Source organism: Myotis nattereri (assembly GCF_964212035.1).
Source record: "Myotis nattereri genome assembly, chromosome: 14".
NCBI classification, from domain to species: domain Eukaryota; kingdom Metazoa; phylum Chordata; class Mammalia; order Chiroptera; family Vespertilionidae; genus Myotis; species Myotis nattereri.
In genome coordinates, this window is record NC_138089.1 from 19,086,906 (window position 1) to 19,103,560 (window position 16,655).

Genomic DNA, 16,655 nt, shown 5'->3' on the forward strand with positions numbered 1-16,655 from the left:
CTGTCTAGTTGAAACCGGTTTGGCTCAGTGGATAGAGCGTCAGTCTGTGGACTGAAAGGTCCCAGGTTCGATTCCGGTCAAGGGCATGTACCTGGGTTGCGGGCACATCCCCAGTGGGAGATGTGCAGGAGGCAGCTGATCGATGTTTCTCTCTCATCAATGTTTCTAACTCTCTATCTCTCCCTTCCTCTCTGTAAAAAAATCAATAAAATATATTTAAAAAAAAAGAAAAGAAACTGTCTAATATTATTGTAATACCTCTGATCTCTCACTTATGTCTGTTAATATTTATTTCTTTATTTAGGTGCTCCTATATGCAGTGCATATATGTTGACATCTATATCCTCTTGTTGGATTGATCCTTTTTTCATTATGTGATGCCCTTCTTTGTCTCTGTTGTTTCAGTCTTTTTTAATGTCTATTTTGTCTGATATATGTATAGCTACCCCGTATTTCTTTTCATTTCAATTTTTATGAAATGTGTTTTTCCAGTCTTTACTTTCAGTCTGAGTGTGTCTTTCCATCTGAAGTGAGTCTCTTGTTGGCAGCATATGCTTATGTCTTTTTTTTTTTTTTAATCCAGCCACCATATAGCTATTGGTTGGAATATTTAGTTCATTTGTATTTAAAGTGTTCATTGATAGGTATGTAGTTATTGCACTTTTCTTAATTATTTTGTAGTTCTTTTCTGTTCTTTTCATTTTCTCTCTTCTCTTGTAGACTGATGACTTTATTTAATAATTTGAGTTCCTTTCCCTTTATTTTTTGTGTATCTATTATAGGCTTTTGGTTTGTGGTTACCATGAGATTCATATATAACAAGACATATTTATGGCATTCTATTTTAAGTTGATGGTCACTTGAGATCAAAGACATTCTAAAAGTACTACATTTTTTTACCCCTCCCCCACTTTTACGTGTTTTGGCATTATATTTCACGTGTGTGTGTGTGTGTGTGTGTGTGTGTGTATCCTTTAATATATTATTGTAGTCACACATGATCTTATTACTTTTCTCTTTTAAGTTTAATGGTAGCTTCATACTTGGTTAATCTACTACTTTCACTAAATGTTTGCCTTTATCAGTGAGATTTTTTCTTATATTTTTATTTTTTAGCTTTTTTTTCCACTTAAAGACGTCCCCTTAACATTCCACATAGTGTCAGTTTAGTGGTGATGGACACCTTTAGCTTTTGCTTGTCTCAGAAACTATTTTCCTTCAATTCTGAAAGATAGACTTTCTGGGAAGAATATTCTTCGTTTTAGGTTTTTTCTTTCATTACTTTGAATATATTGTACCATTCCTTCTGTTCTGAAATGTTTCTGCTGAAAAATTAGCTGATAGTCTTTATGGGTATCCTCTTTGTTTAACAAACTGATTTTCTCTTGCTGCTTTTAAGATTCTCTCTTTATCTTTAACTATTGGCATTTTTAAAATTTTTATTTATTTATTTATTTTAGAGAGAGGGAGAGGGTGAGAGAGACATCAATTTCTTGTTCCTCTTATATATGCATTCAGTGGTTGCTGCTTCTGTGTGTGTCCTGACCATAGATTGAACCTGCAACCTTGGAGTATCAGAACAATGCTCTAACCAATGCAGCTACCCAGCCAGGGACACTTGGTATTTTAATAATGATGTGTATTGGTGTGGGCCTTTCTGGGTTTAACACCTAGGGGACTTGCAGCGCTTCCTGGACTTGGATGTCTGTTTCCTTCACCAGGTTAGAGAAGGTTTCAAACGTATTTCTTCAAATAGGTTCTCCGACCTTTTTTCTTCTCTCTTCTCTTTCTGGGACCACTGTGATGCAAATGTTGGTATGCTTGATGTTGTTTCACAGGTTCCTTAAACTTACTATCATTTCTTTCTTTCTTTTTCTTTTTCTTTTTTTCATTTTAAATCCTCATCTGAAGATATTTTTCCGTTGCTTTTTAGGGAGAGTGGAAGAGAGAGGGAAAGACAGAGAAACATTGATGTGAAGAAACACATCAATTGGTTGCCTCCTGTAGAGCCCCAGCCAGGACCCGGGCAAGGTAGGAGCCTGCAACCAAAGCACGTGCCCTTGACTGGAATCGAACCCAGGACCCTTTGGTCCCAGGTCGATGCTCTATCCACTGAGCTAAATCAGCCAGGGCCTCATTATTTCCTCTTCCTCTTCCTCCTCCTCCTCCTCTTCTCCGTCTTCATCTTCGTCTTCGTCTTCATCTTCTTTTCTTTTCTCTTCATCTTCTTTTCTCTTTGTCTCCTTTTCTTTCCTTTTCTTTTCTTTTCTTTTTTCGTTGTTCCCATTCTGTGATTTCCACTACCTGTTTGTCAGGTTGTTGATTTGGCCTTCTGTGTTATCTAATCTTTTGTTGATTTCCTCTAATATATTTTTCATTTTAGTTATTGTAGTCATCAGTTCTGGTTGGTTCTTTTATTATATTTTCTGTCCCTTTATTGACGTTCTTGCTAAATTCATCTGCCCTTCTTCTGAGTCTGTTGAGCATCTTTGTCACCATTGTTTTGAATTTGTTATCTGGTAGATTACATTTAGGTTTGTAATCTTGTCTCTTTCATTTAGGTTTTTTTTCTGGAATTTTGTTCTGTTCTTTCGTTAGGAACATATTCCTATGTCTCCCACTTCAGTTGTTTCTCTGAGTTTTAATCTATGAAATCGGTGAAAATAGCAGCCTCTCTTGGACTTGAAGGATGGCCTTGTGTAGGAGCATCCCCTTTCTAGAGTGAGTGTGCCAGGTGTCCGGCCAGATGGCTGGATCTGTAGCTGGTGTGGGCATGGGCCATGGTAATTCCTGGGACAAGCTGTTCCAGGGCCTGAAACTGTAGCTAGAACAGGTGAGCCCCACGGGTTTCCAGGGATGAGCCATAACAGAGCCTGTCTTGGCAGGTGAGGTGGGAGCTGTATTTGGGGCAGGCTGTGGAGAGTCCTGGAGGTCAGAGGCACTAGCCAGGAGCTGAAGATGAAGCTAGCATGAGCTGGGGGAGGGGACAGGAGCTATGGCTGGAGCCCGAAGGCAAGTGGTGTAGCCAGTGTGGGCCTGGGACCTGGAGGCTAAAGCCTGGGGTGCACTAGGGACTAGGGTGGCCTTGGCCAGCTGGCTAGAGCTCCTGATTGGCCTCCTGCCTGTGCACTCAAGGTGGTGGGGGAACACAGCAAATGTGCTGCCTGGAGCCTCCAACCCAGAGAGTTCCCGCCTCCCCACCCCAAACTGGCAGATGCTCTAGAGCAGGGGTTCTCACCTTGTGGGTCGCGACCCCTTTGGGGGTCGAACGACCCTTTCACAGGGGTCGCCTTAAGACCATCGGAAAACACATATATAATTACATATTGTTTTTGTGATTAATCGCTATGCTTTAATTATGTTCAATTTGTAACAATGAAAATACATCCTGCATATCAGATATTTACATTACGATTCATAACAGTAGCAAAATTACAGTTATGAAGTAGCAACGAAAATAATTTTATGGTTGGGGGTCACCACAACATGAGGAACTGTATTAAAGGGCCGCGGCATTAGGAAGGTTGAGAACCACTGCTCTAGAGTTAAGCAGCTGATTGATTTCTTTCCCATTGAGTCTAGATGCCCTTTAAATGACTGCTTTTGTGCTATACACTAGAGCAGCCGTGGGCAAACTATGGCCCGCAGGCCGGATCTGGCCCGTTTGAAATGAATAAAACTATTCAAAAAAAAGACCATACCCTTTTATGTAATGATGTTTACTTTGAATTTATATTAGTTCACACAAACACTCCATCCATGCTTTTGTTCCGGCCCTCCGTCCAGTTTAAGAACCCATTGTGGCCCTCAAGTCAAAAAGTTTGCCCACCCCTGCCCTAGAGCCAGTGTGTCTGCAGGAGGCTCCTCAGTGCTGCACCCCTATTGCAGGTTGACTTGTGGGTGTGGGTTCCCACAGCTCTCCTGCCTGTTTCTCTGTGGTCTCTCTGTCATTTCCCGTGCAGACACTGTTCAGCCAGCCCCCAGTTCTTCTTCAGGTGGAATTGCTCTGTCTGCAGGTCCGTTCAATGTATTTGTGGGAGGAGGTGAGTTCAGCGTCTCCCTGTGCCGCTGTTCAGACGCCTCCTGATCTCTTTACACAGCTATTGAATGCATCAACACAGGAGGGAAGGAAGAAAAATCAAATCTCTGCTTCAGCCTCACCAAGTATTGCTTTGTAGAAGGGCTTCTGGTCATATGTATGGCATTGTCTGAACTTGTGTGAGAAACTAAACAATTTTGTGGTTGTGTTTCAATTTTTGTATATTTGTAAAGTTAAAGAATAATGCTTGTTATTCTCCAATTAAGCAGGTGTGGTTCTGAGACTTTAATAGGGTAACCTTTATATTCGTTGCTTTTTAAACTGTTTTGGGTTTTGCTATGAGTTACATTACATGGTCATGAAGTTTCCTCTTTCTATCAGGGCAAAGTGGAGAGTTTGATGATCTTAAAAGCCTGTAATTTACCTTGGATGTGAGCTATAAGGCTTATTCTGAATAAATTCCATGTAAAGCTGCAGAAATTATGTAGAAAGTCTTTATGAATTGGAACTTAACATGTCACTGACACATTCTGAAGTGTGTTCCTTTGCCTTTAGTGATGGATGGTCCCATTCTGCCAAGTTTAGCTGAAAGGGGTAGCTTAGAAACCCAAGCATCAGATCTGGAATCTAGAAACTTCCTGGAACGTCCATAGTTTTAAATCAGGGTGGCTGCAGCCTGCATCTGTGCAAGGGATGGCATGCCACCAGCTTCTCCACGGAAGTCCCCGGGCCAGAGCTATACACACCAGCCCTGTTTCCTGTGCATCGGCGTTTAAAAGCCCCCAATGGTTTGGGAGGATGAGGCCTTGCTTTGGGGCTTCTTGGTCCAGTTTTGGTGGGACCTGGCTGGAAACCCTGGCTATTAGATAGTCTGGCTTATTTCTATGGTGTATTAGCACCCTATAAAAGTTGTATGTCATTTATTTCAAGTTTAGAGTCCTCTCAAACTTCAGGGGCCAACAAACTTGAACCTTTTGTGGCTGGAATTCTGTTTACTTTTGGCCAAATCTTGCTTCCTGACTGTGAGCCTGGGAGGTGAGGTGAGGCCCCGTGGACATCAGGTCAGTTTTGCCAAACGAGGCTTTGATAGGTTCAAACATGAATGCATCCGAAACAAGGAGATTAACTTGCTGTCAGAATCCTCTGGGGCTACACACAGAAGTATATTGTGCCAGACACAGTGCATTTTGAATGTTGCCTTCCACCCACTGGGGGCAATATCTGAGATTTTTGCCAGACACCGTTGAAATTGGGTCATGTCACTCACCTTCCACTTCCAATAAATGTATCAGCGGGTTTCTAGGAAGGTTGTTTGACACTCCAGTGGAATGAGGATCTTGGAGAAATTTGGACATTTCAGTGTTTGAAGCATTTGTGTTTAACTAGGGACAAAGTAAACAAGGTGCAGTGTCCCGTTCAAGGATGGCTCTGACTCCTTCGTGTCTGTTTCTGAACGCAGGCTGGCAAGCAAGGCCTTGTGCTTGAATGAAGGAGCAGTAACAGCCCGTTGCATGTGCCTTTCAGATAGAGGAGCTGATGAACGCCCTGGAGAAGACCAGACAGGAGCTGGACGCCACCAAGGCACGCCTGGCCTCCACACAGCAGTCCCTGGCTGAAAAGGAAGCGCACTTGGCCAACCTCCGAATAGAGAGGAGGAAACAGCTGGAGGAGATCCTGGAGATGAAGTGAGTACCCATTTTTGTTTCCTGGTCTCTCTTTTCTGATCTCTCTTTAGGGATGGGGAAGGGAAGGCTGGAGGAGGTGAAGAAAGAGCTTGAAGAAAGAATAATTTAGCTAACACCTGACTAGTCATTTCCAGGACTACGCTTCTTTTTTTTTTTTTTTTTTTTTTTTTTTTTTAAGTATAGCTTCCCATGATCCATTTTGCACATTTTTCACATCTGTGATTCGGAACAAAGCATTGAGCATTAGATTTTGTATTTCTGTTTCATGGATGGCATTCTTAGGTCTGTCACAAAGGTCTGAACTGGCTCAGAGACCGAGGCTCGTTAAGCACAATAGTAATTTGAGCAGGGCACCGAGTTAAGTGGAAACTTCTCTGAGGAGGTATTTCCTAATTGTGACTATAACTTTGCTAATTATATTCTTTTCACTTGTGTACAATGCCTGGCTTGTGTTGGCTTTCATAGAGTCTCAAGGTTGGCACCTCTTTGTTTAGAAAGCAGGCCTCTGATTTGCTGAGCTGATAAAAACAGGCTTGGAAATTCTACCGCACCCCCACCCCTTCTGGGGAAGGTTAGGTAAGGGGGGAGACTGGATCCAATCTCTTTTCTTTGATTTAATCAGTAAAGTACGGCTGCATGCTGGGTAGGGGTCAGTCCTGTGGGCCTATAGCACATCCATCTCCACCTAGGTCTTATTTTGCCCTCACAATGAAATAATATCATTATGGAAGAACATAGCCGAGAAAATTACTCAAAGATATTAGAAATAATCAATTGCTATGGATCTGTTTCTAAAGAAGCAGATAAGAAGCAACATGTCTCCATATAAGTTTTAAAATGAAATAATCACCAAGAAATAATTTCAATCCACCTTCCTTCCACAATCAGGGGAAATGTACATAACGATGACATCTTAAGCCTGTAACATAGACTTTGAAATTGGTGGCTAGGTATGGAAGAATGACCTTCTCCTGACCCCACAAGCCTTACACATGGTTAACATTAGACCTGAGAGCTTAGATCATGGAAAATGTGGAGTGAAACATTTTGAAAGATTTAATAATGAGGACAAAACTTTTATTTCTCATCAACTACCTCAGTTTCTCTAAGACCAAAGAATAAGTAGTTTTTTCTCACCTATAAACTCAAATGTTTCCTAATAAAAGATGATATAATGAAAACAGATATTTTTATCCTCAGTTTAGAGGTGGGGGAACTGAAAGTCAGAAAGCTTTCAAGTAATTTGCTTAAGTCCATCTGGCCAGGATTAAAAGCAAAACCTTCTACCTCAAGCTTTCTTTCTATGACCTCATTTTCTCAAGAAGTCATGTGAGCACCACCAAGCCCAGAACTTCTGTGTCTGAGTCAGTGTGGTGATCATCCTGCCTAGAACTGTGCCTGGCCTGTGGTAGGTGCTCAGTGCTTGTTTGTTGAATAAGTGAGTAGGTTGAATGCGGAGACTGGATTTTATGTAACTAAGAAGCATAGTATTTCAAGCGCCTTGATCAATAATCTATTCACTACCAGCACATTGATTTCATCAGCCTTTATTCTTTTCCATTCATCTGTTCACTTCTGCCTCCTGGTGTGCAGCCTAGTTTCTCTTATTGCTTCCAAGTTAACTCTCTATCTCCTGGAGTGATTTATTATGCCATTTTATGGAAATTTCCATTCCTTCCTTTTCATAAAAAAGAGCATATTCTTTCAACATTTTGAGAGAACAAATAATGGTGAAGCATGCTGGTTTGGGAGTCATCAGACCTAGAAATCCTATTGCTTCTACCTGGTGGCTGGTGACTTAAGGGAAGTGACCTGACCGTCACTGATCCTCCAGTTCTCTCCTGTAACCACTTCCCTGGGGTGGTTCTGAGCAGGGGTCCTCAGAGGAGGGCTTGGCACATGGAACAGAATATATGAGTGTAAATGGTGCTACCAGCCAATGAAAATATATCATGCGTTTAGTATACTTTGTGAAGAGTATCATTTATCTAAAATTTGGATTTATTTTTCTAAAACATATAAACCTTTTCCATGTGTATGTTTTCCCACTTAATTTCATGATTTCAGATAGCACCTAACTAAGACCTCTTTTGGTGAATTGCCACATTATTTCTGAAGTGCTTAATCTGCTACCACTACAAAATAAATACAAAATTCCTCTGTTAATTCCTTTGGTAAAAGTAACAAAGCCCTGCTTCACTAAGCCCAATATGAACCCCATTGACTACTTAACCGGCCCAGAACCCCACTTATGGCTCTGTTCTGGGACTGTGGGGACAAAGGTACAGGGCAATTGTATTGACTGAGAACAGCAACTAGATTCATCAACCTCCTGGGCTGTTCGAGTCCTCCAACTGGTTAGATTGTTCTTGATTATTAAGCTGAGTTGCCATATTGGTTACTCGACATTAACCCAGTCAACCTAAGTATGTGGGAACAGTCATATGTGTATAGCATTGGCAGAATTACTCTCACTCTGTGCCAGGCAATGTTGATTTTCTTTCAACTGGCAGGCAACATGCAGGCAACTTTCGGCCAAGTCCACCCAGTTTCCAATCCCTGGTGGGAAGGGAGTGGCTGTGTGGTGTTAGAGGAAAGAGCTGGAGCCTAAGCCAAGAGTCGGGAGATATAATATCATCCCTCACCCCTAACAGGAGATTACTGTCTGGTTGCTTCTGTTTTCCCTTTAGCAACATGAAGGTGATAATAGTGTCTACTCTATAGAATTGTTGTAGGGATTTTTTTTTTAAAAAAGTACTAAACTGAAATTAATATAAGCCAGCATATGTGAAAATGCTTTCAAATGTAAAAGGGGCTTTTGGAATGAAAGGTGGTGTCTGTTAAATCCATTGCAAAATCAAATGGCACCAAGGTTTAGAATTGGAAAGCAGCTGGTCCAGCATCCCAGTCTGCATAAGCCAGACTCCCATCCATTTAATTACAGATAGGAATTCCCAGGTCCTGGGAAACAGCATTCACAATGGAAGTCATGGGGTCATAATGTGATGGTCATGCCCGGGACTCTGGCAGGTAGCTCATTCATTCTCATGTGGAACTAGAATGGCTTTCCATGTAGTCTTTCTACTTGTCTTGGTTTTTGTTCTAGAGCTCCACGGACTTTATCTGCACCTCACCCAGAGGATAGAAAGCAGTTTAGATATTTGTTTGAGTAACAGTGTTTATTTTAGAAAAGAAAAAGAAATATGAAGAAGCAAAATTAAATGTCACACTGGTGACATTTTGGTATATACCTTTACAAATACTCTTTACTTTTTAGCAAAAGTAGATCGTATTTTTATAGTTTGTAAATACTGCTTCTTTTGTTTACTGAATGGGGAATACTCTCCCTGTCACAAGCATAGAATTCCATTTGTAATTACTCAATATATTGTCATATAGGTTCGCTCCTTTATTGGTATTGTGGTGCCAATGTTTTGGTAATATAAAGAATGTTTTGATAAGCATTCTGCTCTTTAATTTCATTTCTTTTAAAATAATTATAGCTTGATATGCAGTTACAAGAAACAGTAGAAAGAGGTCTCTTGTACATTTCCAACATTTCCCTCAATGGTAACCTCTTGCATAATTATAGCACAATGTCACAGCAGAAAATTGATATTGGTTCAGTCATCAACTTTAATTCATATTTATTCAGTTTTATATGCACTCATTTATGTGTGAGTGGGTATGAAATTGAGACATATCAATTTCAATTCATGTATAGATGTGTGTAACCACCATCATAGTCAAGACACAATATTGTTCCATCATTATAAAGACCCCTCATGCCACCTTTTGATAGCTACACCCACAACCAACTGTTTCCTCTTGTTTTTATTTTTGGTTAATTCTCACCCAAGGATATTTTCCCTCCATTGATTTTAAGAGAGAGTGAGAGGGTGAGTATGAGAGACAGGAGGGGGAGAGAGAGAGAGAGACATCAATGTGAGAGAGACACATCTATTGGTTGTCTCTCCACACACCCTGGTCAGGGCTCAGGGAATCAAATCTGCAACCCAGGTATGTGTCCTTGACTGGGAATCGTACCTGTGACTCTTCAGTGTGTAGGCCAACGCTCTAACCACCAAGCAACCTGGCCAGGGCCCAGTTGTTTCATTTTTACCCAGAGTTTTGTGTTATATCATTTTGGGACAAGTGCCAGATAGTGTACGTTTTCCCTGCCATTCTTCTTTGGCAGGGCAGGGAATTATCCTCTTCTTAGTTTAAATTTAGACTGAATTTAAAGTTAGGAAATATTACTTCATTCCTCTAATTTAAAGATTTCTCATGAGTTAGTTTTATTTTATTTGCAGTGGAATTCCCTTTTAATATTGGATATCTAGAACCTGTTATGTGGTAAGGATCGAATAAGTGTTTGAGGAATTAAAGGACAAATTAGTTCAAAAACTCAAATATTCATTGAGCTCTTACCATGTGGTAGGTATGGTTCTAAGTGAACAAAGAGACAAATCCATGACCTTATCCAGTTTACATTTTAGTAAAATGACTGAAGGAAATGAACAGACAAATACCTGAAAGAAATTAATAAATGAATAAAGTAGATTCTTGTATAACCAAAGAAGTTTGGAATCCCACTTAGCAAGCTGCTTCCAAAGGTAAGGAGCCTCATGGCTATTTGGGGTAGAGAGGGACATGGAAAATGCAATGTGCCCTCCTACAGCCTCAGAACCCTTTTGGGAACTGACGATGAGGGAGGGTCTTTGCCTGTGTTTCAATTAGGATTCTTCCCCCAACACCTCTTTCTTCAGTTTGGTCTTCAGTGGTTGGCATTCTAATTGCCGGTCATTATTCTCACACTGGAAGGTACTAACAGTTTCCAGCCATAGAAGAACATAATATTGGCTTTCTCTTGTGTATAAGATTATTCTTCTATTTCAAAAATATCTAAAACCTACATAATATTCACTTTCCCTTGGGTATAAGATTATTCTTTTACTTGAAAAATATCTAAAACCTACATAATATTCACTTTCCCTTGAGTATAAGATTATTCTTTTACTTCAAAAATATCTAAAACCTCTTGCTAAAACATTTCATAGTGGTTCAGCTTTGTTACATTTGCTTCTATTTAAAGGGGATTTTATTAAAATAATATTAAGAACATCATTCTCTATGTTTGGTTTTATTAATGCTGGTTAATAAGCTTACATTCCAGTAACCAAAGCTCGATTACTTAATTTCTGGCAGGTGAATTTGATATCTGTGGCTAAAAGGAGCTGAAGGCCATGAGATATAGTACTTACAATCTGTGTGCATTTGCTTGCACAGTTTAAACTTGCACAGTAATTTAATAGGCAGACAGGCCAGCTAACTGATATGTTCCATTTAGTAATAAATACTGAGTGAATAAGGGTTTTGAGAGATGGTTAATAGTTACATAATTCAAAGTGTGTATTTTAGATTTTTTGGTGGTTTCTTGTGTTTATGTTATAGAAAGGTTTTAAGGGGACCTCTACATTTTTAACTTATCTGATGATGTTGTGAGATTCATCTTAATATACTGGATATTGTTGCATTTTAGACATCTTCTCCAGATAGCCTCAAAAGCCTTTGTATACATTGAGCTATTTTAAGAAGTTTACAGTGAGGTAAGGCATGATCCTGTTGGCCGCTTTGATCTAGGATCCTTTTTGAGAGACCCACTCATTAGGTAAGTACCCTTCAAAGGAGACGCGGGGTGCAGAAAATAATATAATCAATTTGTTCTTTACTTCATGCCAACATGAGAAAAGACAAATCACATTTCTTCAGGGAGGAATCCTAAGTGCCTGGCAATTTACACAGGATAAATGGAGCCTGGGAGAGGAGTTTTGAAGGCAACCATTACTTAAAATTGATAAACTTAGTTGCTAGAAGGATATACCAACTTACAGAGATATTATGGGGACTGAATGAAATTACACATATATGAGAAAGTTATTTTTAAATAGTAAAACGCTCTCTCTCTCTCTCTCTCTCTCTCTCTCTCTCTCTCTCTATATATATATATATATATATATATATATATATATTACAAGTTAATATATGTTAGGTAAACCCAAAACAGTTAGCATACACTGATTCTGCAGTTAGCATACAGGATTCTGCCTTCAAATTCCAATTGGCCTATACTTTCAGCAATTTTTTTTTTTTTTGGCTACAATACAATTTTTTCTCTAACCAATGGTTTATTTAGGAGAATTTCAACGTGTCCAGTTTTTGAACATATTAAGTACTATGGCAGTGTGTCCTAGAATGGCACAGTCTGTCTGTCACTATGTACCACCTGCTCAGTTCTAAAAGTGAACCAAGTCAGCTAGGACCCTGATAAGCTCGTTGCAGCTTTCTCAGTTGCCTGCAATGATGGAGCACAGGTGGCACAGAGACAGGGCATAAAGGTCATGAAGAACTGCTCATTCCACATCGGCTGTGTGAGCTGCAGGCAGTCACATACGTGCACATGAGTTGCTTACCACTCGTGATTTTTGTTTCTCTCTTGGAACCCTGAAACTGGTGGTTTAGAGCCACAGTCAAGCCAGCAGAAAGGCGGAAGGAGAAAGGAACCTCTCTGTCCTTTAGGTGGCACTTACCATCCATGGACATCCGAATCACTGAACAGTTTACTCATTACATAGCTGTTGAGCATCCATGACCTGCAAGGACTGTTCTATGCCTTCGGCACTGACGTAAGCACTGTTCTGAGTGAACAGAAAGGACAAAAATCCCTTTATTCCTGGAGCTTACATTCTAAGTAGGTGCAAGAACCAGGGTGGGGGAAGGGGCTCACTGGCCATCATTTAAGTCACCAAGTCACACTTAGCTGCAAGACTAGCAGGGAAATGCAGCCTTTAGCTGGGCGACTCTATGTCCAGTTAACATTCAGGGGACCCAGTACCAATGGAAGAGAAAGGGAGAAAGGGTGTTGGGAACAAGTAGCACTCTTGGCTGAAATAAAGTATGACAAGATACATGCCGATTGTTATGATAGCTCACTGAGCATTTAAAAGCAACTTTGCAAACTACAACTTTAGAGACAGTATTTCTAACAGACATTTGCTCATATGCATGTGTGTGCAGTATACATTGAGTTCATTTATGGGTACCAGGGTTGGTACACTGTGTGCAAGTCATGTGGTGAGTGAACAGGTTGAGTGATAACTGAACACCTTGCCGCACTTGGGATAGCTGATGGGTGAAGGGTTCTAGGTCTAGAGAAGGCAAAGAGGCAGATGCTTCCATCAACTATTAAAGGGCTGACATGTAAGAAAAGAACTGGACTTGATTTATGCTGGTTTGGAAGACTGCACTAGAGGTGGGATCTAGAATTTGGAAGGGAAGACCTCCTTTGATGCTTTGTGGAACTCTGCAGCCTTTTGAGGCAGCTCCTGAAGTTTTGTCAGCAAATCCTGTGGGGAGAAAATCACCCATTCTGGGTACCATAGAGGTAATTCCCATATCTGGGAGGAGGCAGCGGTGTGGTCTTTGCATTTCCTTCCAGTGTGGAATTCTATTCCTAACTCCATTAAATAAATGACCTGAAACATGGAAATCATTAGGAGATGTTGGAATCTTCTTTTTCTTTCTCTTGAGGAACACTATATGAAATCAGGAACTTTTCCCAAAAGCCAAAAATGACTGCTTGGTTCAGTACACTGCCCTCTCTAATGAGACCATAATAAAATTTATCTCTTTTTTTGTACATTGCATTTATTTTTCACAAAACTCTTTAGATATAAAGAGTTTGTATGAGCCAAACAGAGATGTGTTTCACAAAATGATAGGGAGGCAGTGGTTACATATCATGTCAGGTAGAATCAGGGGCCCTTCACTCTCCCTGCCTTAAGGAATGGACTATCTCTGATGAAAATGCCTCCAGAGAATTAAGCTAGCCCAGGCATATATACCCTTCAGTGCATGGAGACTTTGGGGGATGGAGTTAATATTACCATTAATCAATGTTAATATTAATAACACTTGCTAAATGCTTATGATATGTCAGGAAGAGGCTAAGTACTTCACCGGCATATTCCCACCACTCCTGAGAGATGGGTAGTATTGTTACCCCCACTGTGTAGATGCAGAAACTGAGGCTCAGACAACTGAAACTCAGAAACACATCTGTTTGACATGATAGTCCATGATCTTAACCATTGAGTACACTGTCGCTTGAAATTCTAAGTTTGGGAATGGCAGAGCCAGTTTTGATTAAAGAGTTGAAGGCAGCCCTAACCGGTTTGGCTCAGTGGATAGAGCGTCGGTCTGTGGACTGAAAGGTCCCAGGTTCGATTCCGGTCAAGGGAATGTACCTTGGTTGCGGGCACATCCCCAGTAGGGAGTGTGCAGGAGGCAGCTGATTGATGTTTCTCTCTCATTGATGTTCCTAACTCTCTATCCTTCTCCCTTCCTCTCTGTAAAAAATTGATAAAATATACTTTTAAAAAAAGAGTTAAAGGCAGTGGGCCCATAGGTGGTTCTTTCAACTTGCCTGGGAGATCAGGACAGCAGGCTGGCGTGGGGGCAGAGGGAGGGGGCAGGAGAGACTTAGCTGGAGGCAGCCTTTGAAGTCAACTTTCTTATCTTAAAACAAAATAAGGGCCACACTGTCTTCTGGCCAAAAGCATGCACTGTATGTATAGTTTTAATAGTGAAAAATGTCAGTCAAAACGGCCCTTGGCCTGGTGCTTTTTAATGGAAATACAAACATTTTCTGAGCTAGAGCAGTATAATCTTTCAGCTTAAATAATCATAATCAGTAGTTAAATAATCTAAATGCCTGTGAATCATAAAGCTTAAATAATTCCAAGTGCCATACTTCATGTTATCTCCGCTCTCACAGCAGCTCCATGGGGTAGGGAAGGTCAACCACTAAAAAAGAGAAAGAGAAATGCATGGCCTTCCAACCTCCTCACACATAGCAAGGAAAGGGGGCAGTTATGGTCCTTTCTTCTAATCCAAGAGCAACATCCTCTTGAGGAATTTCGTGAAGTACTTGCTTTTGTGCTGTGGGGGTGCTGTCAGGTTTAGCCCCAGGAGGCAAGGAATGGGGCAGCTACATCACACAAAGAGAAACCAAGGAGCAGACAGCATCGCCAGGGTCATCCATCAAGTCCTGAAACAGGAATTCTCTGGTGCAGTGAGCAGGGCTCTCGGGACTGGAGTTCATAGCCTGAGTCTGGCAGCTGTAGCTGAGTGAGCCGCAGCCAGCCTGACCTGGAATTTCTAATTGTGAACAGGGCCCTGGACTCATATGACCGTGTTAATAGTCTATGATTCTCTAAAGCTGTGGTTCTTACTCCAGAAATTGGGGGGGGGGTTTGCCCCCCTAGGGACATTTGGCGAAGTCTAGAGACATTGTGGTTGTTATACTGGAGAGGAGATGCCACTGGTATCTAGGGATAAAGGCCAGAGATGCTGCTAAACATCCTATAATGCACAGGACAGCCTCCCCAACAACAAAGAATTATCCAGCCCCAAATGCCAATGGTGGCAGGGTGAAAAAACCCATCATAAGTAGCCTCCCTTTTTAAAGACGTGTTTATTTAACTAGGAAAGAGAGAAAAGCTTTGTTGGGTCTCATCTCTAATGTAACCTGACTTGTTTTCAGAGAGAACTCACACAGGATGTGTTCTTCACATTCAGGATTGTGATCCCAGAGGGCCTGGGGGCCTGGGACTTGCCTTTTGTGTAGATGATTTTGACCTCTTCACTCTGGCTTGCTTTCTGGGGACTATAGACCAGCTCCCCCCAGGTAGCTCCCCAGTGGAATTGGCACTGGTCTCAGATCCCAATTCCCAGGAGCCTATACTCTCTTTAAGATACCAGTCCTGGCTAAGATTCAGAAGACCTGATCCATTAATACCTACTGCTGAGCAGATCAGCAGCCCTCTCCAGCTGCAGTATTCCATTATCATTAACCCGCGGCTCTCTCTGGTCCTCACTTTGCCCAAATGTCAGTGAAGGGAATGAAATTGGGATAGTCCTCAATGGGCCAGTCCTCTAGTCAGCCCTATAAATTTTACTCTCTCCACCTTTGTCCCTCCCTTCCATTTGTTCCTCCCCTCACTACATCCCTCTGGGGAGATCAGTGTTTACTTAGGGAACCGCTTCTTGTCATGGTTGGTAAGAGCAGAAAGGATAGAAGAAAAGCAAAGACATTGCAGAGGTGGGAGAATATATGCCAGAGCAGGGGCCAGGGGCATCAGAAGGAAGCAGACTGTTGCCCAGATGCCAGCTGCCTGCCAGACCTGTGAAGGGAGGGACTTGGGGCAAATCCCTGCGTGAGGGGCAGTGGTCTCTGTCTCCCCGTAATATCTCCTAAGCTTGGCTAAAATCCAGTGCAGATACAATCAGGGGACACCTCCACCCTGAGAATGGAGAGGGTAAATGTCAAGATCTGCGTCCTAATTGGAAGGGGACATCATAAAACCTCCATGTCAGTTAGACTTACAGGATTTAGGATGAGGCATAGCGTAGAGGTGGGGAAGGCTCTGAGTGTTCTTGCTTCCTGGGAAGAATTAATAAAAGTTTGTGGAAGGAGTGAATGAATGCTGATGAAAATAATACTCTTTCTCTTTCTAGCTGCCTCGCCCCCCTCCCCCTCCCTCTCTTCCACCCAATCTCCTCTTTCTTCTTCCTCCTCGTTTCCTCTTGCCCTTTACTTTGCCCGACCTTCCTCTCCACTCTTCTTCCTTTCCTCCACTTTTCCGGTGGAGTTCAAAATATTTCCTCAACATAATGGTTGTTTTGCTAGATTCTAATTTTGAGAATTGGGCAGGAGGCAGACCAAGCACTTGAGGAGGAGTGTGTATGTGCACATGTGCGCATACTCACTCACGTGTTTGGGGGCAGAGAAGGGGCTGACTCTGGCAAGCTTGCCTGGAGAATGAGGTGTTGAAGGGGAGACCAGACCCTTCAGTTCCCAGGAGCAAAGC

The 16,655-nt window shown here is 41.6% G+C and overlaps 1 protein-coding gene across 1 annotated transcript in view; it reads left to right on the plus strand.

Annotated features, from left to right (window-relative positions):
• The window catches only part of ERC2 (ELKS/RAB6-interacting/CAST family member 2), an 871,001-nt gene that overhangs the window by 517,543 nt on the left and 336,803 nt on the right, over positions 1 to 16,655 (plus strand). The window contains exon 15 of the mRNA XM_081105973.1: positions 5,564 to 5,724. Within this exon, the coding sequence (XP_080962099.1) occupies positions 5,564 to 5,724 (161 nt within the window). The remainder of the gene's footprint in view (positions 1 to 5,563; positions 5,725 to 16,655) is intronic.